Source organism: Octopus sinensis, linkage group LG10, assembly GCF_006345805.1.
Source record: "Octopus sinensis linkage group LG10, ASM634580v1, whole genome shotgun sequence".
Classification (NCBI taxonomy): Eukaryota; Metazoa; Mollusca; class Cephalopoda; order Octopoda; family Octopodidae; genus Octopus; species Octopus sinensis.
This window is the reverse complement of record NC_043006.1, coordinates 78,216,375-78,228,874: the sequence shown is the minus strand read 5'-3', so window position 1 is coordinate 78,228,874 and position 12,500 is coordinate 78,216,375. Positions and strand designations below refer to the sequence as shown.

Sequence of the window (12,500 nt, the reverse complement as noted above, 5' to 3'; positions counted from 1 at the left end):
AATAATGCCCTTTATATAACATATATATATATATACATATATATATATAAGAGTGTCGATAAATAGATAGATATATTTATATATGTATGTGTGCGTGTGTGCATATATGTGCGTGTGTATGTGCTGCGCGTGTGCATTAGTGCCATGCTCTAAAGTCTTGGCTTTTGAGCCACTTATATAGCTTTAGACTCATGCTACCGAAGATCCATTGCAATATTCATGGTGTAGAAGCGACAGAGGGTATAACACCGTCCCCGCAGTATGAGACGATTGAAGTGGCAATGTTAACACCCTCTAAATTTTCCAGACATAATTAATATATTAAGTGATGTCCATATCATATAAGAAGGTCGTTCTAATCGTGTAAAACTCTTTCTGGTTGCTCGTTTCTTACTTGAGTGGAGTAGAACAAAAAAAAACGTATTTTACTCAATAATTTAACACTCAAGAATTCAAAACTACAATCTGAACGTCGAAATCCCATCTCTGCAATCCTGAGTAAAGCAAATTAGCTATTAAGGCACGCACCTATGTAGTTTAAAGTTAGCGTTGATAAGGAGATATATACCTGCTCTACATTGTATATTGAGTCCGATCTTTTAGTATTTTTACCACCAAACATGGGAACAACATAAATACACTGTCACATACACGCACATATGTATCCTACACAAACACAATGCATATATATGAGACAAAGTTTAAAGGTAAATAGACATTGTATTATGTCCTATTTTCTTTTCATCTGACAGAATACCTTTTCCTTACATGGTCACATACATGACCAAGCAAAATTTTATAGAAATATAACACCACATACTTTTTAAAAAATTTCGATGATTCAAATTTTCCTAACCTATTTCTTTTCTTACACCAGACATTTACAAACAAAAATTGAATGTGTGTCTAAAATAAATATTTAAAAAATAGTTTCATCTAAATTGCGATAAATTTTCTATTTAAATTGCTAAAACGTTTCATCTAAATCGCTATAAATTTTCTATAGAAATGTTGTTACGCTTCTAGAAACAAGATACAGTCGGCGGATCTTTATGGTTTTCGCTACTGTTTACAGTCATCTTTAAAAAAGTGTTTAATGTATCTTATAGATGTAATTTTTGATCCTGAATCCGAATTTGTTAATTATTTATTCCAGAAAAAATTTCCAAAAATGTTACAGGTGTTCAAATTTAGATAATTATGAGAATTTTCAGCCAATCAGAAAACAGCACGTTCGCTGCCTTTTCCATCATCAGTGGGACATGGGAGGGAGGGGTCAGCTTGTCAAAACATTGTCAGAAATATTAAAATATAGAGGAATGAAGTCAACATTAAAACATTCGCGAGCAAATTAAATATTTAAAAGCTACGAAAAAACAAACCAACAGGAGATGCTAGAAGTAACAGTCGAAACATTGTTTAAAACAGACATTTATTAGATAAAAAAAATTCAAGAACGAAAGTTTGCAATACCCTCTAGGATTTTATAAAATAAACTAGCTGAGCCTGTGCCGTCAAAAATGTAGTATAAATTGTAGTATAAATATGGATGGTAAATCAAGTTAATACACTTGTTAATGTTCACCTGTATTCACATACTTCCCTTGTACACGCACACACCTATATATATAATCTCACACAGAGTTGAAACGTTATTTGATTTTTCTTTGAATGTTCGCCATCCCACCAGTTTGCCATCAGCCTTTCCTTCCTTATTCATCTATCACTCCTTCCTTTCTTATTCATATGTTGTGATGGAGAAAAACACAAGAGTATCTTTATAGTAGACTATCTTTCTCCTATCTCCTCCTAGTTGTGCGCATGCGCAGCATCTTTGGTTACTAAAGAAGCATAATTTTTTGCCACGGTAATGTGTAAAATACTAGCTTCTGATTGGCTAAGATACCCAAATTGTGCAAATTTTAAAGGCTAATAACTTTCTAATCATGGATTTAGAGGAAAAATGAATTTCATTATCATGATTAGTATACAAAATTTAATCTATATACTAAATTTGAAAAGAATTGGAATTAAAAATTGTAGACACAAATACCCCAGTTGGCTTCAATGCCGAATAACATTTGTGATTTGTATGCTGGCAAGATTAAATGTTCGTTTCTGTCAGCAGGAAAACTTAGTTCCAGAAATATAAGAAGAAAATTAGTAAGAGGAATTATATATCCACTTCTCTTTCTCTGCCTGTCTGTCTGTCTATGTACCATCTCTCTCTCTCTCTCTTACTTGTATAAAGAATACCGAATACCTTCATGCACTATCTGTCTGATAAGAATATCACACACTCCCACGTCCCTGGCGACAGACCTGATTGACTTGGAGTGATCGTTGTCAATCATATCCTGTATCTCACCAACAAATTCAGGAGCTCTTTTCTTACAAGTACGTTCAGAGTGAATTTTCTGAGCTGCCGTACATTTATAATCACACTCATCCAACACTTCTCGAATCCTCTGCACTGTCTTGGGATTGACACTCAATTACTCTGATGTGTTCGTATTGGAGTTTCCGGCTCGAATACTAGGCAGTACAGCATGTCGTTTGCAAATTTCTGGCAGCGTAAACCGCATCATGATGTTGCGTTTCCCACAGACGGTGCACAATTAACATTACTATACTCTGTAGTCAGCAAATTGGAAAACAAACGATGCGCATGCGTGAAAATATAAAATGGCGACTATTTGCCCATTGCAGCCTCTGTGTGTATATATATATATATATATATATATATATAAGAAATATTGAGTTTCTAAATCTCTCGTAGAGAGGTGTACGGTGGTGGAGCGATATAATGGTTGTATACTGTCAATCTAACAAGAACGTGACAGTAGGGGGTACACCACCGTTATATAGCCCTAGGAGGCATCGAACGCCTCCTGACAGCTTCGACACATTTTATCCTGTGTCCTTATATACACATACGAAGGGGAGACAAACACCCCCAACTGCCGGAACTGCATCTAGGGACACCGTGTTTCAGGATCATTGTCCTTCATCGGCCTCTACTCTAGGCCGATGAAGGACAATGATCCTGAAACACGGTGTCCCTAGATGCAGTTCCGGCAGTTGGGGGTGTTTGTCTCCCCTTCGTATGTGTATATAAGGACACAGGATAAAATGTGTCGAAGCTGTCAGGAGGCGTTCGATGCCTCCTAGGGCTATATAACGGTGGTGTACCCCCTACTGTCACGTTCTTGTTAGATTGACAGTATACAACCATTATATATATATATATATATATATATATATATAACGAGGTAAAGTTGTTAGATACCGCACGAGTGGAAATATATATGTGAAAGAAGGTTTGAAAATGCAATTTTAAAGATGTTCATTCACTTGACGGGTTTCACTTTTCTTAGAAAAGGATTGTCAAAAGTAAAATTTAAAGCTTTGTATAAGCTTTGTTGTATTAAGTACTGGTTGTCACAAAAGTATTAAAATACATATATACATTCTTTGATAATAATAAGAAAATGTTAAAAACGGTTTAAAAGAAGGTATTTAAGAAAATATTCAACGAAATGTATTAGGTATTCAATAAAAATCATGTTTGTTTGGTAGTATATATATACACTGAAGGAGATATGTTTAAGAATTCACAAAAAACTTGGAGAGGAACCAATCTGTCTCTGGCATTTTTCTGCCTTGTGTGTAGCTAAGGAATGTTTGCTATTTTAAGGGAGAGTGTGGGAGGTTGGTTGGGGTGGGGCAAGGAGGAGTAATGTAGAATTAAAAGAATTTTTTTTCTTGGCTAGTCTGTCATGGTTCAGTGGTTTTTGCTAATGGTCTTATAGGTCCGAATGGTGTGAGTGTATGTGTCTCTGTGCACGTCTCTATGTGTGTGTATATACATGCGTTTGTGTTTGTGTGTAAGGGCCGTTTTTGATTGGTCCCAGAGTTTATTGTGGTGTGTGTTTTATATTTGGTAGGATGGTGTGTCTATATGTGTGCACGTTTGTGTGTGTGTATGTGTGATTAATATTTGTTGTGTGCGCGCATGTGTTTGTTCGCGTGTGTGTATTTGTGCGTCTGTGGGTGCGTGTGTATGTTTGTGTGTTTTGTGTTGGTGGGAATGTTATCTGTGTGTACGTGAGTGTGTGTGTGTCTCTATCTGAGTATGTTATTGCTGTTTTAATTGTCCTTGTGTGTGAGCAACCGTATGTGTGTGTGAGGGTGCATATGTAGGGGTGTGTATGTGTGTGTGAGTGTGTTGTATTTATCGGGGATTCTGTGTGTCCGTGTGTGTTGGGTTATCCGGCAGTGTGTATGTGTATGCATGTGCGTTTTGTGTATGTTAGTTCTGTTTATGCGTTTGTGTGTGTTTGTGTGTATATATGTGGGTATATTTTATGCTGCTTCCTGGTGTGTGTGTGTGTGTGCACATACGTGTGTGAGTAATTTGTTTTGTTTGTATTGTTAGTGCAGTGTGTGAGTATTCGTATATATATATCGTTCTCCCTCTATATGTATATACACACACATCTATATGTATATGTGTGTAGAGAGAGATAGAGAGAGAGTGATATGTAAGTATGTATGTACCTATCTATCTATCTAGCTGGCGTTGACATACATTCGAAGGTTTAACATTTATTTCTAGCAATATCGGTGCTATTCCACACCCTCAATGACAATTAGGGAAGATTCAAGTTTTCCATTAAGGTTTTATATTGCGCTTAGCTGCTTATATTAATTTTTAGTATACACATTAGTATATTACTAAATCAGCTATAAATTCATATAGTAAGCATATATACTGAAAGACGGTTTTAGCTGAATTCTCCCAGCAATATACAAGACACATAGACACACACAAAGACACCCACACGAATACTCACACACGTATGTGCACACACACACCAGGAAGCAGCATAAAATATACCCACATATTGCCAGTTTAGCAATAAAAACACACGCACATAAAAAATCTTGCACAACAAATATTTTAAACGTATATATATATATATATATATATATATTATATATATATATATATATATATACATATATATATATATATATGTGTGTGTCTCTGTGCACGTCTCTATGTGTGTGTATATACATGCGTTTGTGTTTGTGTGTGTATAGAGAGAGAGAGAGAACGATATATATATATATATATATATATATATATTATATATATATATATATATATATGTATATATATATATATATATATATATATATATATATATATATATATATACATATATATATATATATATATATATATATATATATATATATATATATTATATATCGTTCTCTCTCTCTCTCTATACACACACAAACACAAACGCATGTATATACACACACATAGAGACGTGCACAGAGACACACACACTCACACTATTCGGACCTATAAGACCATTAGCAAAAACCACTGAACCATGACAGACTAACCAAGAAAAAAAATACACACACATATGTATATGTGTTTGTGCGTGTGTGTGTGAGTAGGTATATATATATATATATATATATATATATGTATATAAAAAAAGGAAATGAAGAAAATGCTGACAAAATAATTTAAGTAAGGGAGAGTGTATTTAATTAGGTGAAAGTTCTTTTGTTCGTGCTATATATATATATATATATATATATATATATAGGGAGAGAGAGAGAGAGAGCGGGGGAAGAAATATGTATGTATGTATCTATGTATGTATGTATCTATTTATTTATGTATGTATGTATGTATGTATGTATGTATCTATCTATCTATCTATCTATCTATCTATCTATCTATCTATCTATCTATCTATCTATCTATCTATCTAGGAGTATTTGTTATGGCGTTGATATATATATATATACACACGTACATATACGTATACTAACAAACGCACCCATACTTTAGATGGTGTAACTATAATGAGGCACTCCTTTTGACGGTTTAAGTTGAATTAGCCTCCTGTTAGAAGTCGTTTCAAGTTGTTAAACATAAAATGCATAAAATGTAAAATTACCAGTTTCGTTAGCAGTATTATATGGTACTAAGCAACCCAGGAAATGAATAAAGTTTTTTGATCTCAAACTTGGCAGTTAGTAATAAATGAAAGTCCATAAAATGAGATCGCAATTGTAGTATGCATTAGGGATCCTATATCCTACCTGAAGCATTTTGTATGATAAACAAGAACAAACATTTACAGCAGAGACACAAATAGAATAATGGCATGTACAACCATCATTGTCAGAGCACGTTCATAAGCGAACATTACATTGAAGGTAAGATACAGCAATCACAGGAATAAAGCAAAATATAACAATAGAATGCTTGTTGGAAGTCTGATTGCCAACTGCTGCAGTTGGCGTAGATGTGAAGATTGCAGTAGATGAGTAACTACTGTAGGACTGTTTTATAGACCACATTTTTAGTTTGTCCTTCAGGCCAACTCTAGAACAACCTATTTCTTTACAAGCCACAAGGGGCTAAACACAGAGAGGACAAACAAGGACAGACACATGGATTAAGTCGATTATATCGACCCCAGTGCGTAATTGGTACTTAATTTATCGACCCCGAAAGGATGAAAGGCAAAGTCGACCTCGGCGGAATTTGAACTCAGAACGTAACGACAGACGAAATACCGCTCAGCATTTCGACCGGTGTGCTAACGACTCTGCCAGCTCGCCTAGAACAACCGACGTCCACGTGAAAAGCATGACGTTGGGAAATCCAATCCGACAACTCTCAGCGATTGACTTTCTTAATTGTCATAGCGAAACTGAATTTGAGAGGGAACTGAAGTCTCTGCATACAATAGGGGCAGTCTGTTGGGGGTCAGCGGAACTTTCGGAATAAAAACGGCATTCATTTTAGGTACAGCAAATTCTCCTGCTGAGGAGAATTGACGCTCTAGCAAAGAATTCGAAATCAAGATCCAGGTATATATTCTACGGTTTTTATGCTGAGATAATATGTTAAATTCCACTCGTTTGCCCGATTTCTGTTGGTTCGTTACATATTTCGAGTGAGAGTGGTGGTTATGTTGGGCTTTTTACCCTCTGATATCATTAACTATATATATATATATATATATATATATATATATATATATAATAAATATTAGGGAATAAATCCAAATTTACAGGGAAAAAATCAGATTTAGGATTAAATCCAATTTTATAGTAAAATATTATAAAATATTATTAGAGACAAAACCACTATTTTGCAAAACAAACAAGGAAAGACTTAATCAATACATAAAATTTTAATAAATAGTTTTGACTATTTATTAAAATTTTATGTATTGATTAAGTCTTTCCTTGTTTGTTTTGCAAAATAGTGGTTTTGTCTCTAATAATATTTATATATATATATATATAGTTTTACTCAGGATTCACAAAATGATGTCCATTAACGTGCTGATTTAACCTAGGCATTGTATATGAAAAGAAAGTAAGCATAATGAATAAACCATCAATCAGTTACACAAATAATTTTTCTAAAATGTTTTTGATAATCTTACACTTTCTGCCTTTGATATAAAGAGTCTGTTAACTCTGTTGTATAACTGGCAATTTAATGACATATGTTAATTAGTTAATATGGTACACTGCTTCATTTGTTTGCGTAATGTACGAATTTAGTAAATACATTCTATTTAATATAGATATAGAAGTGATTTATAACTACGCTGGAGTTCTTCAAACAGGATATAAACGCTCTGCCTCCTCTGCCGTGTTCCAGTTTATGTTTCGTCAGTAGCCTAGCGGTTACAGCATTATTAAAATTTGGTTCCTAATAATCGTTGCTTGTTCGTAACTGTATCAGAACGTGGGTAGGCTGAAGAGTTCATAGGCTGAACAAGACACTGTCATAGAATCTGACTAAATGTGTTTTGCCCTTCAATATAGATCCTCTTGCGGTCCATACATTCTTTCATCGATTTTACAGTGCTTGGATCCCATTGGTGAAGAAGCGTAAATCCTATTAGTCAAAACGTCACTTTGTCTTTAGTTACAAGTGGTGAATCCAAAACTCAGATTAGTAAATGTTCAAGAAAATAAGCTGAATCTGCCTGAAACAATGTCATCAGCCCGGTGCGTTTTAGATCAGGTGTTTGAAGACGTAGCACCCACCAAGCAGAAACCTTCCCCATGCCAAGTTCATTATGCAGAAATATTCTCAACCCTCTCACGGGATATGCTAATAACATTGGCTATTTGATTTATAGTCAATTGCCTGCCATCCATCACCATGTGGTGAACATGGTCAATAGTTTCCTTAGTGGTGGCAGTTGCAGGACGTCCAGACTTTGAGTCATCTTTAAAACTCTCCCTCCCACTTCTAAATTTAGCTGCTATTTTTGCACAATTGGTACATTTAGAGTGTCACCCACTTATGTAGCAACCATGCCAGTATGAATGTCGTTGGGGCTTAAAACGTTTTATCTGCTGATACTTGGTAACACCACGATGCCAAATTATGTTGACTTTCAAATGAAATCACTGCTCTTTACTTTTGAAGTCTTCTTTGAAGAGTCAGATGGGAGTTTGCCAGGAGAAACAATGAAGTTATTAATAAGGAGGGTTGACATTAATGCATGCAAGATTTCACAGCTCATTTATAGACAGCCTATGAACTGTTTAGCCATTTCTATGCCATTTGTTGACAATCAATGATATAGCCAATCGAATGGTGATGTACATGTAAGTATTAAAACAATCTCTCAATGTTTGTCAGAAAAATAATAATTTGATAAAATATAAATACAGCTGGTTTTTGATTGCATTCAGAGTTTCTTTTTTTTTTAATGAGTGGTTTTGTTAGATATAACTAGAAAAATTATAGCCTGACAATTGTATATAGCATTTGAAACATGATTAAAGTAATACACTAAAGAAGGTATATTATTTTATTGGAACATCATCTATACTGTCTAGTGTCTTCTAAATCGTTTGTTTTATATTTGGAAATAGATTAAAAGAAAACCGAAAGAAGCAAGTTTCTAAAGTACAGCAAATAAAGAAATTGGAGGGATCTATCTGTCAATCACAGTCCGAAGATGTATTAGGTGTCCCTGTTGTAACCAATGCTCTGCCGCGTATAGTAAATGACGATATGTACATGGGATCACTGAATAACATATATAATGGTTCGATAATAAATCATAACCCTCTACATGCATTGTCACAGTCCAAAGCGAATTATGATGGAGATTCTGATAGGAAAGGAGTTGATCAAAATTATGAAAGTAAGTTATATTTTTCTTTGCTACATTTTATATATTCAGGAAACATTAAAAGAAGTGTTGATCTCGAATAAAAATTTTAAATATTACCGTGAAAAATATATTTATATTCATTTAGGTTTTGAGTTGAAATCTCCCCATAATATCTCAAGGTAGCGGCCTTGTGAGCGTGTTAGAAATCGTTACATCAAGGAAAGAAATAATAACAGTGGATGGAATACTTTGTAGAATACAAGATGAAATGGTTGCGTTGCTTTGTTATGGTGCTGTTGCTTTCAGCCTTTATTCCAGTATGCTCAATAAAATAGGCAATTTTAAATTTTAAATCAATTACATTTCTGCATCGAAATATTTGGTCTCACATGAATGAAAAGATATCAACTATAAAAAGAACAAAAAATAAACGCAGAAATATTATTTTGGGATTCAGAAGAAATGCAGCGTGTGTTTTTTATAATTCTTCATTTCTGTCGCAGAGAAACCATAGACATTGTCGCAGTGACGGTAGTGAAGGCGGCGAGCTGGCAGAAACGTTAGCATGCCGGGCGAAATGCGTAGCCGTATTTCGTCTGCCGTTACGTTCTGAGTTCAAATTCCGCCGAGGTCGACTTTGCCTTTCATCCTTTCGGGGTCGATAAATTAAGTACCAGTTACGCACTGAGGTCGATGTAATCGACTTAATCCCTTTGTCTGTCCTTGTTTGTCCCCTTTATGTTTAGCCCCTTGTGGGTAGTAAAGAAATAGGTAGTGAATGTTGCTGCTCCAAACAAAATTTAATCCAACAGCAACAAATGTAAAATGCATAATAAAACAATCAAACTATGTATTTTTGATAAATCCGCAAATTTAAGTAACGGTTGGAATTTTTAAAAGGAATTCATTATATATTGAAATACAAAGCACTCCTACAATTTTACAAGGGAATTTAAAACACAGAGTGCGATATATATTTCAAGACTTATTTGGTAATCTACCAAAAACCAAATGCATTTTAATATAAACTTGCGCACATGCTCTCATTAACTTCCTTATAAGATAATTCTATGGATCCACATTGTCCTTCGATATCTGTTTTATTGTGGGATCGAGTTTGTTCATATGCCTGCACTAAATAGTCGAACACCAACTGAGTAATAGTGAACTTTAGGGAAGATAGAGTGAAGATATAGATTAGATTCTTTTTCATCAATGTTCCAAGTCTTGTAGTCATCTAAGCTTTACATATGGCGAGTTTGAGGCCACACGTCTGGTGTTACATGATCATAAAGTTCATCTGTCCAGCCATTCTATGTTGAAAGCGCTGAGTCTTGTTGAAACATGAGTTCTCTTTCACTGCATACTTCATCCATCCAGCACTTAACACCTGACTCTAACACCTCAATGTATAGAGCAGCATTTATTTCAAGACCCTCACAAAAGATGTCAGGAGACTTATAGTGACCTCTGTTATTCCCCAAATCTAAAACCAAATACAGTTCCTGAAAATTCAGTGTGCATTTCTCTGGGGATATTAAATTTCATAAGACGTTTGGTCTTGGTCGAAGATTTTCTCATCATAGAAGAAACAAACCATGCCATGTTCGTTAGTGTTTTTAACATTAAGTATATCTTGGCGAGTATCAAATAATTTTCCTCTGCCCTTGCAAACATGAATTTGCCTCTTTCCAGTAAATACAACTTGCATAGAAAGTCATCGTGGTTATGATAATTCACTCCGACACCTGAAGATCTTTAGTGAGGGTCTACGTTGATTTACCTGAATCATCAACGATAATGTACCCGTTGGATGAATTGTGATATCCTTCAGTATCCGAAAATCTAGAATGTGTTTATTTCTCTTTGATACAGTTGAAACGTTTCCATAGCGGCTTTCTATTCCATCCAACATTCGCGTGCAAAAGATTTTGAGGAATTTAGAAAGTTATTTCGCACATATGGCTATTATGACTGCATGCTTTTCTCTTTTCATGTTAACACTTTACTATTAAAAATCTGAAGATACTAAAAACACTTAATTGTTTTGAAGATGGAAGTATACTGATAATTAGATGTCTCAATCACTCCCCGTATATTTAGTTCTTGAAATTTTCAACCTAAAAGTTGCATTTATTCCTATTATTTCAAAATGCATATTTGTAATATTAATATTTTTCGCTTATATATTTACTTATTGTGTGATTACTCGATATTAAGGATGTATTAATATTAACTAGTACTTACAAAGTAGTATATACAAATTTTATTAATTTCAAAATTGCATATTTCTATATAGAATATTTCATTTTATCTCAAATTATTGTGTTATTATAGCAGTTAATAAATTTGTATCGCTTCCCCTATATGTTTAATTCTTATTTACCCGAATGTATTTATCGGCCTGATGAAATACATGGATTGTAAAAACTTCATATGCTTTGGAACATTCAAAAGAACGGGTTGCAAAACTCCGGTATTGCCACTATTTCGGAAATTTAATATACTTCTATTCCATTTATTTTCTGTATACTACCGCATTTCTCAGACTAACTTCCCGCCGCACAATGACCATCATTAATTCAATTGTGAAATTATTCCTAATCCAAAGTCCAGATTTTGTGACCTACATATAATCGATATAATCAATATAAATTACTAGACAAATCGCATTTCATCGTACGTTTAGTGATATTTATTGTATTATATTTACGATTCCAAATTGAATCATCTGCACTAATGTGCATCAGAGAGTTTATGGTGACATATTTTCGCAGTAAAAATTGTTGACACATATTTTAATTTCGCTTTCTTTACAGGTATTACAGATTATAACACGTCACAACCACTGTAAGTCTATTTTCTCCCAATATATTTAAAATTTTGTTAGCAATACGCAATACCCGCTTATAAGCCTCTTCACTCTGTCTGTCTGCCTTTCTATCTCTGTCTCACTCACTCTCTCTCTCTCTATTAACTATCTATCTATCTATCTATCTACCTATCTATCTATCTATCTATCTTTCTGTCTACCAATCTATCTATCTCTCTATCTATCTATCTTTCTGTCTACCAATCTATCTATCTCTCTATTTATCTATTTATATATAGATATGCACACACACACAATATATATATATATATATATATATATATATATATATATATATATATATATAATATACATATATGTGTGTGTGTGTGTATGTGCGTGTATATATATATACTTATAAAAACGTTTCATATATTTGTAGTATATTATGTTTGTATAACATGCATAATCAAATATGGTGTCTGAACATATCA

The 12,500-nt window shown here is 33.9% G+C and overlaps 1 protein-coding gene across 1 annotated transcript in view; it reads left to right on the top strand.

Annotated features, from left to right (window-relative positions):
- The window catches only part of LOC115216612, an 84,422-nt gene that overhangs the window by 51,647 nt on the left and 20,275 nt on the right, over nucleotides 1-12,500 (top strand). The window contains exons 3-4 of the mRNA XM_029786089.2: nucleotides 8,950-9,224; nucleotides 12,014-12,044. Of these exons, the coding sequence (XP_029641949.1) occupies nucleotides 8,950-9,224; nucleotides 12,014-12,044 (306 nt within the window). The remainder of the gene's footprint in view (nucleotides 1-8,949; nucleotides 9,225-12,013; nucleotides 12,045-12,500) is intronic.